The sequence below is a fragment of the Cottoperca gobio genome, chromosome 17, assembly GCF_900634415.1.
Source record: "Cottoperca gobio chromosome 17, fCotGob3.1, whole genome shotgun sequence".
NCBI lineage: Eukaryota > Metazoa > Chordata > Actinopteri > Perciformes > Bovichtidae > Cottoperca > Cottoperca gobio.
Genome location: NC_041371.1, coordinates 9544928 through 9565218, shown reverse-complemented (window position 1 = coordinate 9565218; position 20291 = coordinate 9544928). Strand labels below are relative to the sequence as shown.

The 20291-nt window shown below is 38.2% G+C and overlaps 1 protein-coding gene across 6 annotated transcripts; it reads right to left on the bottom strand.

Annotated features, from left to right (window-relative positions):
- On the bottom strand, positions 1-19009 carry ccdc178 (coiled-coil domain containing 178). 6 transcript variants are annotated; one of them, XM_029452871.1, is made up of 20 exons: positions 18939-19009; positions 18448-18592; positions 15541-15677; positions 15390-15442; positions 15223-15302; positions 14606-14824; positions 14278-14498; positions 12940-13082; positions 11821-11974; positions 11629-11724; positions 11261-11397; positions 10955-11138; positions 10773-10835; positions 10264-10392; positions 10036-10149; positions 9733-9878; positions 9299-9458; positions 6461-6610; positions 3052-3186; positions 1-764 (listed from the first exon to the last, which is right to left on the bottom strand). In XM_029452871.1, exons 2-20 carry the CDS (start codon positions 18503-18505, stop codon positions 645-647), a joined length of 2499 nt encoding a protein of 832 aa, XP_029308731.1. In that variant the 5' UTR covers positions 18506-18592; positions 18939-19009; the 3' UTR covers positions 1-644. The 6 variants fall into 6 exon arrangements, with proteins under 6 accessions (XP_029308731.1, XP_029308729.1, XP_029308730.1 ...); XM_029452869.1 differs by having other exon boundaries at positions 18848-18956; XM_029452872.1 differs by having other exon boundaries at positions 2-764; positions 14606-14809; positions 18848-18956.
- Positions 19010-20291: the final 1282 nt, after the last annotated feature.

The following is a 20291-nucleotide window of genomic DNA, read 5'->3' as shown; positions in this document are numbered from 1 at the left end:
CAATAATTTTCACTCCTTTCTCAGGTCCTTCCCACAAAGGACTTAACTAATGATCCATGGACAAAATGAAGCATTTAAATTTATTCATTAATCATTCATCTCCAGCTCATTGAAAATGCTAAACTTCCACAAAATTAAGATTGAATATTGAAAAGTGATTGAGGGAGACAGCTCTCCGAGAGAGAGAGAGAGAGAGAGAGAGAGAGAGAGGAGAGAGAGAGGAGAGTGGAGGAGTGCACCACGCAGGGAACGAAAACAGGGTCTTTCAAGAGACACTGGTCCACACATGGGCATGGTCAAGGTGGCCAAGGTGTACTAAGTGCTAGTTAAGGTCACAGGGTTTCACTAGTTGTAATTAGATCTTGGAATCTGGAGAAGCGTAGAATTTCTGTCAACACTGCCTGTAATTATTCTCTTTTCCAATTAATGGTGACATAGATTAATTATCTGATGAGGCAAAGCCAATTGCAATCATTCACCCAGCTAAAATTAGATCAGTCCTGACAGCAGCATGAAAGTCACCTGTTTCATTGTTATGGATTCGCTGCAAGTAAAAAAGGGGGGAATAGTGAAGCGTGCGAGGGTAAGTAAGTTGTCTGGTACAGGTGAATGTCCAATTACACTGCCATTTGAGCTGAAGGCATCTACTCCTTCGATCCTGGACCGGCTTGTTTGTTCACCCCGGCATCATCAGTGGTAGTAGAGTCGTCCGTCAAGGATTGCAGGAACGCAGAGATGAGCTGAAGATCGGTTGACAACCCCTCCTGTTTGAATAACATGATCAATGGAAACAAGCTAATTAGGACAATGCTGTTTTTTGGAAGAAAGGCAATAACACAAACTCCTCGCTCTATCTGCATCTCACGTGCGGCCGATGTTGAGTCTACATTTGTGAAAGTAAAGTTACCATCTTGTTCTTATTTTTGTAAGGGAGGAGAACAAGAGGATCCTGGTGAACCATGTCCAGGTTCAGTGCTCTTCTGTTTTAAAAACCTCAGCATCCAGTTTTTCTATTAAACTGCCTGGCACTGTCAACCAGCTTGGGAATCTGAACCGACCTAGCCATGCAGAAATTCTCTGACTAACAATTATATCAGAAACAGGATCTTGGATTACAGTCCCCTGGGACTGGGGCAGTGGGCGTCTGCTCCAATCATTACTGGCCATTCAACAAGGCTCTGCACTGCTCTCCGCTGTTAGCCATTGTCAATTATGCCATCCCTAGTGTAAACTCGCAGAACACAAAGCTGAACTGCCAGTTCTGGCAGGACTGTAACAGGATGACAGCCCGCCACCCCCCCCCCACTCCCACCACCACCCCCGCCCACTCCCACTCGCCCACCCTAGGGTTTCCCGGCCTTCTTCCCCTCAAGCTACTTTTGAACAAACTGCCATTTGGCTTCTGATTCGAGCACGCCTTAGCCGTGAAAGCGCAAACCTGACCTCTCTTATGTTCCGAACGCTTGTGGGGTTAAGTGGACATGATGGATTAGTATGGGCCTCGTCGGGATTCAGCCGGGTTTAACTCCAGTCACAACTGGTATCAATCAATTTGATTTCTTCATTTCTTTCCTACTAAGTGGCAATGATTTTGATAATGTACGTATTATGTAATTGTGAATTAGTAATGACTTACTGCATTCATACTATCTGCATACTGCCAGTGCATTTCTTCGCGGATCGTAACATCACATCGAAGGCTTAATATTTATGTAATGATGCAGATTGTGTGATTGCTCATAAAGGATTTTCTTTTTCTTTTCTCATAAAGGTTGTACTTTTTTTTGTTGGAGGATAGACGCTGAGCTGGACTGTTCAGGAGGAGCCTGTTTAAAGTGAGTGTTGCCTGCTCTGATGGACCCTGTGCTGAGCTGTGACGGGTGACGGTGTGGTGCGCTTGAATACACCAGCTCTTTTGTCCTTCACACTCGGCAGCTCCCCGATAGCTCCTCCCCCTGTGCCCCACTCCTCCCTGCCTTGAGCTGTGATCTGCTGGGGCCTTTTGAGGCTGGGCCACTGAGACATGGCTGCTCCCTGTGATGTCTGGACCAGACCCATCAAAAAACATGTCACCAGTCAGAGGAGGAGGAACACAGAAGGAAACCACTTAATAGTATTTTCACTAGGTACTCCCCTGGAAAACCTTTAATCAAATCTGAGCATAATATGCCTCCAGCATATCTGATAAAGTTGAATTTCAGTGAACAACAAAAACAAAATAGGGAACAGCAGAAATTGGGATGCTCCACCTTTGAGGCAAGAAGAAGTAAAAAAAAAAGGCTGGAAGTAGTTCATGGTATGGTTGCATGCTACCTGGCTCTGCGGTAATGCTGAACAGGACATTTCATAAAGATTCATCACTGTCCCTCTGTCCGCTTTGACCTCATCTCACATCACAGCACAGATTAGACACCGATTATCCTCTAATTGAATATCCTTGAATATGCCGCTACTCTTCTGCAAGACGTACAGAAGGTTATTCTGTTAACAAAGAAGAAGCTGCAACACAGAAACATTCCAAGCGGCGTAATGAACTCACTCTGAATTAGCCGTGAAGTAAAAAAAAAAACATCCCCAGCTAAACGGGAAACAAGCTCGGATGTAAATGCAATGTGACCAAACACAAAGTGTTGTGTGTATATAGAGTTATCTAGAGAGGCAGAGCTAGTCTCAGACATGGGGTCACTGCAGAGGCACTCTAGCAGACACACCATCCATCACATCAGCCTGTGATCTGATGAATGAATGTATAGACTCTAATGTAACAGTGGCGTCTTTAACTCCACCATAGCAGTGAGGCACAAAGCCTTGGTGGATGTTTGCCTGGCTGCCCTTGCTTGGCAAAGAAGACACAAGGCAACTGACTAGCCGGATGAAGCTCAAACAATGCCATGCATAACATGGAGTTACTGTAGTATGCAGAGGAATACGCTTCCATCCGGTAGAATACCTAGACTGGGATAAAAGTTGAATAGAGGGATTTACCATTTAAATGAATGGTGACAGTTTGTGGACTTTTCCAGCCTGTTTTACATGTGTCTGTACAAATACCTGGGCTGTTTTTATTTTCTGGTCGGTGTCTTGAGAAAGAGCCTGGCACCGGTCCAGTTCAGCCTGGCTGTAGAGGCTGCGTTGTTTGAAGTATTTCACCAAAGCTTTGTGCATCCTCTTCTGCAACAAAGAGAGCTAGGGGGAGAGAAGGCAGAGAAAAGGAATTGGTAAGGCAGGAGAGGAAATTAATGGCAGTGTTCAAGAAGAATGATGGAGGGGAATAGAGAAAGCAGTCAATAGCCCATTCTGCAGTACACGGGCCTGACAGGAATTTCACAGTCTCTTGGTTTCTCTGCCCACTCGTGTGCACTCATCAGAATCCAGTCACATCTGGCTGCCAGGATGGGGGGTTAATTTTCTCTAAATGCTTCAGCAGTTTTGTTCTAGCCGAGGCAAACTCTGTGACTGCAAAGCTGATGAGTAAAATATTTCTACTTCACCCAGTTTAACTTTATACCAATCCCCTCAAGACATATTTTACACATACACACAGAGTCATGAACCCCCCACTGAAACCAGAAATTATTCCTAGTCTCTTGGAAAGACATGCTGCTTGCTTTATTATTTGAACACAGTTTCAAGCAAAGAGGTTTAAATTCTGATAGATGCCATTGCTTTTCTTCCCCCTCCATCTCTCTACTCTTCCTACAAAGCTTATCATTGCTTGGCAATGTGTTCCCCAGTGCATTGAAAACTAAAGCGAATTAGCTCAGTCATCAGCTCCTGAAGGAAAGACAATAACAAGAATGCTCTTTATGGTGTACCCTGTTAAAACCCAAGAGCTGAAAGCCTCCACATAAACAAAGAAATGTTAACACGTACAGTAGAGTCAAGAGGATTTTTATAAGAGGCACATCCTGTACTGGCAAGTGTTATCAGATGTTAATTCATCAGAACGTTTCTTCATTTACAAATGTTATTTGTCGTTTTACTTTATTTTTTAAATTTTTTTAATGGATTCATACTTGTTGAATTTTGATGGAGAAATGTCCTAATGTTTTACTACATTCTCTCTTTTAGAAGAAAACTGCTGTCGGTAATATTAGATAAAGCAGCTGCTATGCGCCTTGTTTGGATCTTTAATAAATAGGACACACTTACCACATAAATACAAACATACCACAAAATATGCAACACTTGTGTGGTTGAATGTAACTGTTGAGTTGCATAACATGATTTGTATCTGAAATACAAGTATATTAAAGCTGCAATCAGCAAACATTTGTTTTTTAGTAATACATATACTTATAGCCCATCTGTTAAGATGGAGTATGGCGAAACACTAAAAGTAGCACATTTACACATCTATTAAGAAATGTTCATGACGTGTTGCACCTGTAACGGGTGACAGTGGGAATAAATACAGAATAAATAATACACTACCATCAGTGTGGGCAAAAGTGCTGAGATCCTTTACTTAAGTAAAAGTATGAACACTGCAGTACAAAAACAAAGTCCTGCATTGATAATGTAACTTAAGTAAAAGTACATAAGTATTATTAGTTAAAGTTTCAAAGTAAAAGTACTTATTCTGCAGAAGAATGACCCTGTGAGTGTTATACTTGTATATATTATATTATGAGCTCATTTGAACTATTTTACAAACTGTTAAAGTAGTTAAAGCTATAACACTCTGTACAGCGCTACACGTACACGCCTCGGACACATGTCCGCGTCTTTTGCCGCCTGGAAAACGTGAGGCGCGTCGATTCCATCCCTGACTTACATTTAAGGTACTTGGTTGGTAACAACTTCACACAAGATAAGCTTGGCGCTAGATGCTGCATCTATTTAACCGTATTTCAATGCGACGGCCTGCGGAGAGTTAATACTTTCAGGTTTAAAGGTAAAACTATAACCTGCATTTTAACATGTGAATAAAAAAACGATGGGTTGTGTGGAGAAGTTCCAATCACAACAATATAACCCCCACTCCTAATCCTTTATTATAGAGGTTTCAGGTTTCCATGTTTTTAGATGCTTTTTCTATTTATAATAGTAGAACTCTAACCGTACTTCATATCAGTTTATAAGTAAGGCTTTATTGTAGTTTTCTGGAAAGCATAGTATGTTGGTTTTTTTAACTTGTCACTGTCAGAAATGCCTGCTGTCAGGATTATACTTCAAGGATTCTTAAGCGATGGTTTTCATTGTGTCCCTCACATGAATATAATAAGAGATTATGGGCTCTGCAAACACACAAACGACTGGCGAGAGGCATCTCACACACTAAGCACGAATGTTCTGATCTCTCAAATCATCCTGATAATGTTAAATGCATTTACCTTGTTGCCTCCAGTTCTAAACAAATCAATTAAGGGCAATCACACTGTGTTATATATGTACTAACTGGGACATAAATTCAAACATTATGAGAATTATTTAAATTAGACACAGGAAATAAGGGGCCTTGAATGTTCCTGTATAAATCAGATTAAATGTGATCTAAATTTCACAAACATTGTTTATTATAAGCTTGTTATAAAAAACTAAATTCAGGCATAAAACACTAGCCGAGAGGCTGTCGTTATAGAAGTGTAGAGTTGAAACAAACAAAAATGGTGAAGGCTGAATCCGGAGTAAAAGAAAATCAGGCTTTGATCATGAGCGTGGAAAATCCTGTCCACAGGATTTTATTTTTGCATGCATTTTTCACTTGATAACATTCATGCAGTTAGATGAGGAATTGCTCAAGTAAAGGTATTAGTCATTTTTGGAACAAATAATATGATTTTTTTTCAATGCGGGAGCAGTGTGGCTTCTTCCTGCCGTTATGCTTGTCATGTGTAATTCTATTCCAGTAAAATAGTGTCAAAAACTATAAAGATTAAACAGTTAAATGCTGCAGAGTTGTCTCCCTCAACTAGTCAAGACCTCTGGTGCTATTTTAGCACTGAAGGCACGTTCATTGTCTGATCCTAACCTGTGTTGGCTGCTGATCCCTAACCAATGTTGTGTGTGAGCTGTGGTGAGCAGAGGCACATTTATAAAACCCTGATAATAAAATGTTTCACTTCTTAAAAACCTTCTTAAACCTTAAAAAAAAAAAAAAAAAAAAAAAAAAAAAACTATAATCAAGAAAATGTAGAAGGTATAGTATTTACATGTACCATCGACCTCTCTCTTTACTCCCCTTGGTGGCAAATCTACATAGCTATCATTACATTATGTCACATTCATCATCCTCCTCCACTCAAGTTATCTCATCATTATTAGATTGCTGCAGTTACCTCCTCACTGGTTGCCAAAGTGAAACCTTCTTAAAATTACTGCCCATGCAAAGAAGAGCCATCTCGTGCAAAGAAGAATAGCCTGGAATAGGTATCAGAGCACAAATCCTAAGTCATAAAACATAATTAAAAAGAGAGGGGGTGATAGTAAACATCACGAAAGGTTATACAAACCATACCTGTGTGTAATAATGAAAAGATTTATGTGCATGGTTTTTCTCGTTCAATGCAGACACTGCCTCTTGTTTGGCCTCCATGAGGATCTTCTTAAGACCTTCGTACTCGCTTGCAAGCTGTTTGTTCTCCCTCAGGGCAATTTTTAGTGCTTCCTACACACACACACACACACACACACACACACACGCACACGTGAAAATAAAACGTTCAGGTAAATTGGCAAAGGTAAATAATATGTTTACTGTAGCTATTAAATTACCATCAAGACACAAGCGGGCACAGGGTCGGCTGCAGACCAGTATTCTTAATCTATTCTTATTGTGGCGTCCCTACACTTCATTGTCACTGAGGATGCACTGATGCAACGTTTTGTCTTGCAATCCTGATTCTGAGCAATTCTGTGAGTATCTGTCGATACCGGGTTCTGATCCAATATCAGTTTTCTTTCGTTCCCAAATTTAAAATGTGTACATCTTGTGCAAAATGAAATAATTTTATGTACGGTAACATGAGGCCAGGGATCGCTGTGGTGCCAAAAACTTGCGTTAGAGTCCCTCTGTGACTAAATTAATATAACTGATATCAGAAACTCTGGTGTATCTGATTGGTGTATCCCCAGCTGTATGTAACTGTCACGCAATTATGGAATGTATTTAAGCGCTGTGTCACTTTATGATTGATGATATGTCTTGAGAAATGTCCTTGTGACAGAAACGTCACGCAGCTTTTTTTTGTATCCCTAACTATCACCAATATACCAAAACATGTTACAAGGACTGGAAGCAGGGACCTCTTACACTTACATGAAGATTTTTACACAGAAATCAGCATTTACAAATGGATTTGTGTTACTATGATGATTATCATACTTATATGTTTGCAGTAGACCACAGCTACACTGGCAGAATAACTGTTGAGGCAGCATTGTGTGCAGTATAGATATAAAATATGTGACGAATGATCACATGGATCAATGTTTTCATGACATGTACAGATACCCAAGAACATATTTCATATGTAGGGAAGTGCAGAGTCGATACACGGCACACACTGTACAGTAACAGCACATTAACCATTTAGAAGATACTTTAATTGTATCACTGACCTGCTATGTGTGCGTGCAATACAAACATGCGTTCTTTGTTTGTGCTGTTAATTAAGGCAATATAAATAACAGGGATACAACAATGGACACTTCTGTGAAATCATGCAAATAAATCAAAGTGAGTATGTGTCTCTCTGCATGTCATCCTTCCATTTGAACAATGTTCCCCAAGTACTGGCTATGTGGTTGGTGAATATCTCAAGTCTACCTGCAGACATAATGAAGTGTGTCTCTGCAGTAAAACAGAACAGCACTAAAGTGATGAGTTTAACCCAGCAGAAAGAGGGGCTGTAAACATGACAAATGCCTGCTATTGATTCCAGGTTTAATTACTCCATGCAGCACTGACAAAGCCCATCTGACGCTGTTGTGAAGTGTAAATGGAACAAATTACACTTCATTGCCCATAAGAAACTGATGGCGTCGGCAGTTTGCATTGTTTACTTTGTGCTCGCCATACGACGAGCCCTGATCAAATCAAAAAATTGCGTGCACGTATGAAAGAAAAGAATCGAGATGACCGCGGATTCCAACAGGAATCAACCTGTGTCACCTCTGTATTTGTATCTGCAGGTTGTATTTAATACAGCCACATACTAATTTCCATAAGGCTATTAGCTTTACTGACCTGTATTAGTTTCTACTGAGAAGAGGAGTCCGTGACCTACAGGAGATTATAAGGGTATTGTATGGGGTCAGCAGAAATCTCTTCTATAAGAAATATCTGAAAGAGTCTAACCATTCTGCTTCACGCACTGTAGCTCCTGAATGCACACTCTGCTTATTATGTTATGCTAATGCAGACATTATGTGTGCCTTACACAGGTCTCAGTGATTAAAGTGACCAATTTCCTTCGAACCTCAGACTCTCTCTGATATTTTTATTTGGTGAGGAGCATTGTTGTTGTATCATCTTATTTCGTCAAGTGAAAAGACTAAACCCCTTTTTTGCATGGGTAACTTTTATCCGGCTAATGGGAGTTGTGTCTATGAGGAAGACTTCTAATTCTTAAATTGTCTCACGCCAACAACTTCTTTAAAGTTGTTGCACTTGGATGCATGGCGGCTTAAGCTCCATTGCCTTTTCTTGTTTTGAACTAATGCATTCTTGATCACCGTTTAATGAAACTATATACCACATGGCGATTTCACATTAGATAAGCCATGTGAAACCCCCATCAGCAAAGAGGCTCTGGCTGGGGCTGATAATCCTGCAGATGAAAACCTTACAATAAATAGGGGTTTCTCTTACAAAGGAGTGTTCAAATACATGCAGTTTGGTGCAGAGTGTTTTTACAAGAGAGACTATTTCTGACACTGATATAAAAAAAGCACAGATGATATGGTTATTTGATACTGTGAACTATATGCTTACATTGAAATTGCTCTGGAAAATGTTGGCCTACAGGTAACAAAATAGGCGCAGCATCTCACCACGACACGCATCATCAAATTCGTCCAGACAAAAGACTATAACAACAGTGAGTTGTCATTTGTGGGAAAAGCACTTAAACAAGATTGACCATGGCTTGTAATTTTAATTGCACACAGCTCTTTTCCCTGCATCTTAAGGGAAGTATTGTGACAAGCAATGTGCTGACACTAATCCACAAACAAATAAACAATGAGGTGGTTTTTTTTGTGTGTTTTTTTTCTGCTTGTCTCTGATTTCACAGTATGTGACACACAAAAGTCGTGCGTTTACAGAAAGTAATACGGAACAACATTTTGTTACCTTGGTGTCTTCCATTTCCTTTTTTCTTGCAGTAACATGAGCAGTGTGTGTCTGCATGGATCGCTGTGTTCGTTGTTGGCAGTTATTAATATCAGACTGCAAGGTGCTCATTACGAGAGAAGCTGATTTGTTTTTGAATTCCAACATGTCAAAAACACTTCTGGAAGGAGAAATCAAAAACACATAAAATGAATATTATTTTTCTAAAATTAGTTTGGAATATCATAAATGTATAATTACTGCACCAGTGGGGGAGCTGGTAGAAATGTAAACTCAAAGCAAGGCATTCATTTAAGAAATACTCTAGCGTTCTAGAAAAGAGTTCAATATTATCACTTATCAAATCAGAGAAATACGAAACATGAATTCATTTTCTTTCACAAAGGGTGGTATTGGAGAAAAGGCGGAGTATTCTCCAGCAATAACTAACTTACTGAAGTTCTGCTATAACTCCTGGCGTGCTTTCAACTATTTCTTCCATTTTTTCTGAAGCATCCTGGTATTTTTCGCTCTTCTCCGTGAGGTCACTGATCCTGCCCAGGGTCTCGTCGTATCTCTTTACAGTGGCGGCGTGTACGTCCTGGAATCAAACAGGTGCATTAATGTTGGAAGAACATACTTATATAAATAGCCGTGACTAGCTTTGTGCTCAATGAGCTTCACAGAGTAAAGCAGACTAAGCCACTGTTGACTCAAGAGGAGTTGCTTTATGCGACCCTTAACTTTTCTTTTCTTACCCGAGCAGCTTTCAGACGGTCACGTTGGAGATCTTTCTCCTTCTCAAGGTTGACTAACGTGTTCAAGTGTTCACGTTGATTCTTTTCAAAATTGTCTGTCAATTTCTTGATTTTCTATACAAACAAAAGATTAGTCACATCAACTTTTTATATATTTTCTTGCTTTAAAAAAAAAAAAAAAAAATCGTCATGAGACTAAGATGAATCCATATTAAGCTTCATCATCACCTCCATCTTTGTCTCCAGTTCTTTTGTTGCTGTGGCTGCATCTTCAAACTCTTTCTGAAGTTTTTGGTTGGTTAGATCTGAGTTCCTTTGCTGCTGATACATTTCTTCACTTTTATTTTCACACTGACCCTGATGCAAAAGAAAATACAAGGCAGAATGTCATTATCTCACAGTCTTAAAACATTTACAGGGGATAAAAAACGGTAACAGGAAATGTGACGGGAGAAGGGAAGTATAAAAGGATGCAATTGAATACAGCCGGGCATTTAAAACTTTATGAAATCTTTATGAAACGTATAATGTTAAATTTTTTATTGAGACTGTGCTTTGTGAAGCTTCACCTCTTCATACCTTTCATCATAGCTACACGCTTATACACTTCCACAGAAAGTGGAAAAGTTTGCAAGGATACAGGGATATATCTTTGAATATTTATCTTTAAATGTACTTTTGTTTGCATCAAAAATATTGTCATTACATTTTTCTTCTGAGGCGCATCATGAATTTACCTTCAGCAGTTCCAGGGCAGTCATCTGACCTGTCACATCTTTCCTCAGGTTTTCAATCTCTTTCTGTAGAGCATAGCGAAATCCCTGAACAACACTGAAGAAAACATTTGGTATCTCACATTCCCCTCACAAACTGTGACCCATGCAGTATACATAGAACATGTACATATGTTGCCACTGACCCTGGCCCTCTGTTCTTCCATGAAGGTGAGCTGCTCCTGCTCTTCCAGTTTAGTCTCGGTGACACGGTGTTGGGCTACAACTTGGTTCACTTCCTCCTTGGCCTTTTCCCACTGCTCGTCATTGTCAATGATTTTCTGGAGCATCTGCTTCCTCTCCTCAAGCATCTGCTTCGCTGCCTTCGCACTAACAAAAATCACACCGAAAAGTAATGGTAAACACACGTAATTGGCCTACTATTGTATAAAGTAATGACAAATAGAGGATGTTAATATGTTCCTGCATCGTTTTTGACTTTTACACTCTACCTCTGTGAAATTTTTGTCTTGTAGTCTTCTACGTTCTGTTCATACTCCATGTTTTCTTTACGGATAGCTGCAAAAGCATTACGTTTTGAATGGAGTTGCTCTTCTATGCAGGAAACCTCCGCTTCCCCATGAAGTCTCTGTGGATAACATAACATACAGTGTGCCACTGAGTGGATGCACTTATCCAAAACGCCTTACAGTGCTATGAATTCAAACATTATTAGCATGCATAGCTCCGGTGAGAGTCCAATCGTAGTCTGGCAGTCACGTTTCATGCTCTACCCAACGAACTATCAAGACACACATAAGTAGAAAAAGCAGCACTAACATTATGTAGAAAGGTCCAGTTTTTGTGGCACGATACTTACAGTTCTCTCAATGTCTTCTTGCAGTGCAATTAGTTTCTCTTTTAATTTCTTATTCTTTCGCATTTCATCCTCAATTTGAAGTTTCAATTGCAAAATCTGTTATAAAAAAAGGAGAGAAAAACATGTAAACGCTTGAAAGCTACCTTTTTCTTTTTAGACATTAAACATTAAAATGTAGACTATATCAGTTACCTGATCTTTTTCAGTTTTCTCGAGCGCCATTATTTCAGGGATGCGTCGCGTTATGGCGGCACACTGTTCTTCCGTTTGTGCAATCGCCTTTTCAGCATCCTGTATTTCAGCACATAGACCTTCGTCATGCTTCGTCCACTGGTTTACATCTTCCCTGGAGAGAAAAACAGTTTTGTCTTTTATTATCGAGTTGGTGAATTAAAGGACGTTTTTGGAAATCCAATGTTCACTTAGGGTCGGGAATCACACAATAACTCATAATTCAATGCTGTCACAATATGTTGCACAGTCAAGCAACTCACGATACTCAATATATTGCAAGAGAATCATCTACAACACAGCGTGATAACTGTGTAATAGGAAAATAGTCTCTTAATGAAGGTATTTTTGAACAAAGCAGGAATCAATCCTATATTGTTTTTTTATTTTTTACTACAGAGTTGATATAAAACATGACTTGTCACTTTGTCATCAAAGAACACATTTAAAATTGTATTCAAATAATCTTTCAGTGTGTTTAATGAATGCTTAGGTCTGTTACAATGACACTTGTTATCTGGTAATGCAGCATCAAGCAGAAGTATTGTTGTTGCTATGGTTACGTGCAGTTTAATATATCTTGCACACTGATTCAAAGCAACTGTTGACCATATCTTTGTTCGACCGGTCCTGTTACATGATTTTAATGGACACGTGCGAGCCAGCGCGAGTGTTTTCAGTGGCATAATCCGAAATACAAAAAAAGCTTTCAATAGGAATGACATAATATTTAATGACTGTGTTGTTATGCAGCAACAATGATGCAGACGGGATATAAACATTTGACTTCAGTGTTTTGTTTTTTTTCAGTGTGCTGTGCATAAAACCTCGAAATCATAGAATAAATGCATTTGGAAGTAATAAATCCACAAGAATAAAACAGTCATACCAGATGAAAAGAAGCCACCACTTTAGTGTGTATATCTATATATATATATATATATATTTGTTATACTGTCTTGTATGCACTTGTTGACATTAACGATTCAAACTTCTGAAAAGAAAGATGTCGCCTGTCTCAGTTGTACTACTTTGAGGGTGAACCTGTTTGTTTTCCCTGCAGTTAGGATAGATACTCACAGTCTGTTAGCCAGATGATTCTCCGTTGCCAACACTTTATTATCCACTGATATCGTCTCATTGTTGGCGTCCAGCTCCATCTTTCTTAACTCCTTCTGAATCAGTGTGAGATCACTTTGTGTTTTCGAGAATACTTCATCAGCCTAAAAAAAGAAAGAAGGTAGAGCTCATTACTTTTCCTCACACATTATTTGTGAACAATTTCATATAAAAAAAAAAGGTACTGATATTAAAAAGGTAATACATTATCCAGTTATCAAATCGTACCCGTTATCAAACTAAATATTCGGAATCTCATAACTACAGTAAGCCACGAGCCAAGAGTGAAGCTATGCACTGAAAAGGCTTTTTACATTTTTTACTTAGCTTTGGCTAGAAATTCCAGAAAGCTCAAGCCTAGCCGTTAACCCCCGGCCTCATCCTGCTTTTAAACATTAACACTTGAATATCAGAGCCCAGTGTTCCCATCGTCTAAACACACACAGCCAATGACTTGATTATTTTATTTAGCGTTTATCTTTCACCGTCACTCTCCCTTTTTTTCCATCATATATTTTACATGTGTTATTGTTTTTATGCCTTCCTTTGTGTTATTTCACATATTCTATTGTTCTTAGCCTAAGTTCTTGTTACAGGCTGCCTTTATTAATTTGATCATGTACAAACATGTAATTTGTTCTAATTGAGTGAGTCTGGTGTTTCATTTAGCAAATATAAAGTTGACCCCTCTGTTTCTTCTCCATCACTCATATCTCTATTGGTACACTTTGCATGGCACATTTGCATGTCGGCATTAAACCCAAAGAACGGCGGAATTCGGTTATTAGATTTTTGATGCATCCTGACGTAAATAAATTGAAAAGTAAATTAACGGGGAGAAAAGCTAAATGAAAAAGACAGAGAATTATCAAAGTTATTAGGATTCATCCTCAAGGGACCAAGAATGTCTGCACCAAATTTCATGGCATTCCAGTTAATTGTTAGAATAGAATGATTTTACTCAACCAGTGTGTGGGATGGACACTGGACCATTAGACCAACAAACATTGCAATCCCAAGTGCCATGCCACTTGTGGATAAAGAATAGAGCTAAAAGAGAGCGAGTGTGCAAGGGAGAAGCAAATCTGAAAATGTGCATTATTTGGTGCTTATTTTAATGTGGTTACTTGTGTATGTATAAAGTGCACAGGAATTTGGTTTTTAGCACTTACCTGTGTGGAACTACCACAGAAGAAGACCGTATCGCTGGCAAACACAACTCTCCAGCCTTTCGGGGTTTTAAATTATAAAACAGGAATTGTTTTGTTTTTTAAAAGAAGAACTGAAAGTAGAGGTTACCTCAGCTTGTGCGGTGTTGATTTGATTTATGATGCTTCTCTGGAGCTCCAGGTTTTCATTCACAATGGGAATTTGTTTTTTGGCAAAGATGATGTCCTCTTGTACGTTTTGGTGACACACCTCCGTGTGTAAAAGTGTCTTCTGGGCTTTTTCAAGTTTATCTCTTTCCAGTTTTAGCTGCCACTTCAGTTCAGTGATGTCTCTAATGCAAGCCTCGTGCTCTAGAAAAAACGTCAGTCAAAAATGAATTAGAAAGTGTATTCATCGTTTTGAAGAACAGCAGCAACATTTGTATGAGGAGATGATAACACATCTTTCAGTCACCTACCTTTCTGCACTACAACAGAGTGCTCTTGTTGCATCCACAGTGAAATGCTGTCAACTTTGTTCTCCAGAAATCTTTTTCTTCTCTTCTCCTTGTGGAGAGCTTCTTCTGCATACTGCCGATCAGCCTCCAGCCGCTCAATCAGATACACAACCTCTCCAAGGACATCATTTATTTTCTTCAATAATGGCGGTAAAGGACAACTTTCTGGAGGACGATAAACTTTACAACATTGGCACATTGCATTGTGCTGTAGAATCGTTTTCAACTCATAAAACAAAAGAATTAATAAGTAAACACGTTTGCGAAGCAACAACATAATCTGCCCCGACTACAAATTGATCTATGGTATTCTATTAGCTAGCACGAGTGGGTACTGGATGGTATCTAATTGATTATTACGCAGACAAAAGATGTAAACCAGTAACTGGGACTGGTAGGAATTATTGTCGTACGGACTAGTGACTACTGCAAGGAATAAAATCACATCTAAATCTAGAGCTTCTCCTAAGGAAGTGCTCTTATGTCTTGCTCTTTTAGCTGCATTAGCGACAGTGTTTGCTTTTCTATTGCAGAACAAAAATGAGACAAAGTATATCAGAAAGACAAAAGGGGTTCACCTCTTGCACTAATTGCGATGCCTTCAACGAACAACTCCGTCGACATAATTGATTCAGTATCTGAGTCTTTGGACTGAAATCTGTAGAGAAATTCATGTCGTGATTTTACGTCCTACTGAATAAATCAAAAATAAATAATAAAAAGGAAAACAACAAAAGGACTTAACCGTAAAGTTTTGCTATATCGATGTTTGTCCTGATTGATCTGATATTTTCCAGACTGGTACAAAACAGAATGGGGGAGAAAAAAAAAACAGCTTTTAAATAGATTTTTACACCAATCTCTCAAATGTCTGCTCACATCTGACATCAGTTTACCTGTTGACACCAATTTTCCACCGCCATCTTCAGCTCTTGGATATGGTAAATAACACTGTTGACACATGGCGAGGGACTGTTGAGCAAAGCACATGTGCGACGTCGACCAGAGCAGACGGCTTGAAGATCTGCTTGATCTTGAGGAACACAAAATATTGAGATCTGTACATGCGACTTTAGTTTATCACAAACAAACAATTGCTCTCAGAGAAGCAATGAAAAGCCAACCACACCTCCTGATATTCTTTACGTAATGGCACAAAGCCCCTGAAATATTTGATAAATAACACACTGATGAACCATCCCTCAATGAAGAGGGGAAAACAAATCAGAAAACAACAGACTTTTGTTGGAACAAACACTCACCCTACTTCAGTAACTTTATTTTGAAAAGTAATTACGGAAAAGTATTTGGCTGTGAAATATGTTCTGTGATTCTTTACTTTCTCTTTGATTCTGGTTGCATATATTGGAAGCATCAGTGAGAGAGCAGAGACAACTAATTTGAACATCTCAAGACAAACCCATGGGCACAATTCTTAGTGGTGAAAGGACGCCATCTGGCTGATGAAACAGGTAAAAAAAAAACAGATTGCAGATGGCAATAGTCTGAGAAATACTGACTTAGTCTTTTGTCTATATTATAGTGCAAAGACAAGTCATGCTCATTCACAACTAACAGTAACCTTTGGACAAATTCAAAATAGTGAAGATTACTGAACTCCAAGTTGATGTCTGTGGAAAAATCTTCCCTGTATTGTATTTTATTTCAATATACAGTATGTGAATGCTACCACAAACTACTTTTAATTCAGTCCCTGAATGATTCATTCAAAAAAAGCCTGGACTTACCAGTTAGTCTATCACAGTTATAAATGAATGTGGAACTGAGGGGATCTCTAACAGGCATTTCTCATAGAAGTAATGTAAAAATATAATTTGCGATATACAGCAGTAAGTAGATAAAGAAGATATGAAACAATCACAAATATATAGATTATTTAGAAAATCATGTTTGGAAATTAAGATACAGTATGACTCCAATGTATGTTGCCCAACTGACAAACTGTACACCGATCTACATTATAATATATGTATATATATATATATATATATATATATATATATATATATATATATATATATATATATATATATATATATATATATATATATATATATATGGTGATGTGACATGCACCACCAGGTGATTATACACCTGTCTTGCCAAAAGTGCCCCCATGGTGACATCTTGTGTTGCCTGCATCACATGTTTGGGGCGTCACAGGTTAGACAGGTAAATGATACAACAAAAACCGTCAATGACCAGTTGACAAACTAGTACTAGTATCAGTAAGAAATAGATCACAGATTGTATGTGAGACTATTGAACCTTTACCACCTGAGATAACTGTTATCCTGCCATAATGATCCATTAATTACAACTATGGCTAGTGAGAGAGCTGACTCAGACCGACACAAGAACAGTCGAGGAAAAACTGTGTGGAGACCAGAAATGAGGGCCATCTGTTGCAGAGCAGTTTAGATGAATAATACACAATGAAAGAACCAAGTGGGGTAGGAAGGTGGTGAGGCAATATGTCACCAGTGGGCTGAATAAGCTCTATATCATACTGGCAGGGTGTATTATAGCCACAGAGCAGTTCCGTGTGCATCTAAAGAACCAATCCCCTAGTTACACCTCTCATTTTTACTAATGATTTAGCTATTTGAATGTAATCATCATAAAAAAAACGTATTCACCACCGTGATATCATTTCTGAAGTGCAGTCCAGTTATTACAGTCTACAAGCTGGACTTTGTGAGTGTCTGTGGGCAGCTTTCTTTCTGTACTTGGGAACAGGTGTGATCTCCAGACTAACTTTATAGTCGTAGACAGTAAATAAACACTACATTAAGTGTGAGTGTATCTTTGTTCCCATGGTCCTATGTTTCCCAGCTCAATATCCTTTTAATGTGACACATTAAAGAGACCTTTATGAAAGGTTTTATGTTCTCTGCAATGTGTTTCTCTGGTCAAAAGGTTCAATGTATGCTTCCCTCGGTCAATATGTTGGAAACACCCACATACAAAAATTGCAGACAGAACAGTTTTCTTGACTTTCTAGACATTGATATCTCCACAGTGGCTGAACTCATGTTTACCATTCAAACTGCATTTAAAACGTACATGTGCCTTTGTTGCACTAACCAACACACAGGACACAGGGCCCTGGGAACATAAGGATGACCCTCATTAGGTTGTGTGTTAAGATAAAAATGACTGTCAAAATAAATAATGTAACCACACTGGTTAGTTTCTGTCATCCATAATGGTTTGTAGTTATGTTCCTATTGAGAGTGCTGTAACAGAGTATCTCCATCAGATTGTATGTCTGTTTATCTCTAGACCTAAAACCTTCAGTAAGGAGATCAGTGTGTGACATAAACCCATTTTTGCCCGAATCTGAAATTTATTTTGGAAGTGTTCTCTGGGATTGGCAGCAAGTCTTTGAGCACATGGGACAACTGTTTTTACTATATATTTAATGATATTATAGGTTAAAAATAAATAAAAAAACAGTAGCCTAGTGTGATAAGAAATAGGCTCAGACACTACAAGGAGCACAATCAAACATTATTTATCTATGAACTCAAAGACAAAGACATTTAATAAACACAATGTTTAATTTTTTCTAAAGTCCTAACTTTGACTTTGTTTATGTGATGAAGTTAAACTGTTAGTTAACTTAAATTTCAGACCAATCATAACATGTTGTGTTACTTTTCCTTATCATACAGTTACAGAGATGGGATACAGCTGATTTATTTCACAAATGACCTATATTAATTATTAAACCATTATAAGTCGACTTGTTTAACATTAACACTGTTCATTCTTATTACCTTGCTGACTTGGTCGTCCTTCCCTTGAAGGGAATCTGAGCGGTTCCACGTCTGGCATCGCTGAAACTTGTCCGATATTAAAACTCCTCCAGTTTAATCTCCACCGTCCCGAAGAAACGTAGAGGAGTTGACGTCCAACATTATTCTGAATTATTTTGGGGGGAGAAATGCAAACCGTTAATTAGCTGTTCTATTTACACATTAGATACTAGTCTTATAATCTTCCGGACAACGTTAGCTAATGTTAGCTAAACTTGCAACTGATCCCTTCCCTCATCTCGCTCTTTTAGCTAACGTTAAATTGACGGTTAATTAACTAAGCTAATGACATATTAATGAGAAGGGGGGGTTGTTGTCATGGCAGAAAGTGAAAGCGAAAAATGGCAGGCTATCAACTTACTTGTATTAATACACCTTTGACTACCAGCTATCTGTTAGCTATCTTGAAGTTTGTAACTGTTGTTCTGTGTGGTGACAACGCTGCAGTTTACCTGTAAAAAAAGTTGCCTTTGAATAAAGTTTTCTCCAAATGAATCAACTGAAGTTGCTGTCAATCTTCTGCTGAGGTTGCTAAGCAACAAAGGGCTGAGCTTGGAGTTGCGTTCAAGAGCAGCAATGAAGGTTAGTGCTTTTGTTTAGCAGCACTGAGGGATGTTTCCTACTCGTTTCATGTGAAGTTAAGCACATTTTGTTGAGGAATAGAATAGAATCAAAGAGGCGGGAGTTAATGAATAAGAATTGTTTTTATTTTTATCTAGATCATTTTAGGCAATGTCAGTAATGCATTATGTCGTGTAGAACTGTAAACACATGCATACTAGGCCACAATAATAATGACTTTTTAAAAAAAAGGTTTTATTGGTTTTCAGTTTTACAGATAAATTAAATGCAAATAGAATTTTTGGGTTTTACAAACAAAAGAGAGAAAATGACAGGAGGATTAAAATGAAACAAGAAAACACACAAAATAAAATAATGATAATAATATAGATAAATAAAATAAAAATGGGGTGTTTAAGTTGCTTAAGAATTCAATATGAAAATATTCATCGACATACTATGTCCAAAGAAAACACACAATAGAATACAATAGAATACAATATATCTGTATTGTCCACCAGGGTGGACATTTTTCTTCGACTCACCAAACACATGAGACAACAACATAAAAAGCAGTTAGTAATAACAAACGCTTAGATAGGGTCATATTACTAAAACAGTTCATGTAAATATCTCTATCTAAATCTTTGTTGAGTTAAGAATATTGATGCGACTTGGGATGAAGGACTTGTAAAAAAATTTAATCCTTGTAGGTCTGCAAATTACATATGAGGGGATTTATAATAGGATAGAAATTCAAATTTAAATCCAAAAAACGTGTTATTTTTGATTGTTTTGGTCAATTGTGTCTTTTCAGGCATTCATAGGCTAAATCATTTGGATGCAACTGCACTACTACTAAAAATCATTTGAATGTTTCATGAGAAAGTGTTGCAAAAGCTTTGGACAGCTAAAAGACTTGAATACAGACATGTGCAAAACATATCAAACCTATATAACCCTTGAAATATGAATGTTCCTTTTTTTAAATTTGTGGCTACAAAACCTCTGCAGACTAATGATTAGACCCTATTTTACTTCATATTAATAATGTGTTGGTGTACAACTCAAAAATATATATGGATGTATGTACTACAGGAGGTAATGACAAGAAATTAGCGAGCCTGTATCTATCTTCAAAAAAGATATTTCAAACAAGTTTTCCTGTAAATGCAATTAGCCTATTTTGATGAATATTGTTTTCATTCACAAAGATTGACTTATTTGATCTCGATAAAGCTACA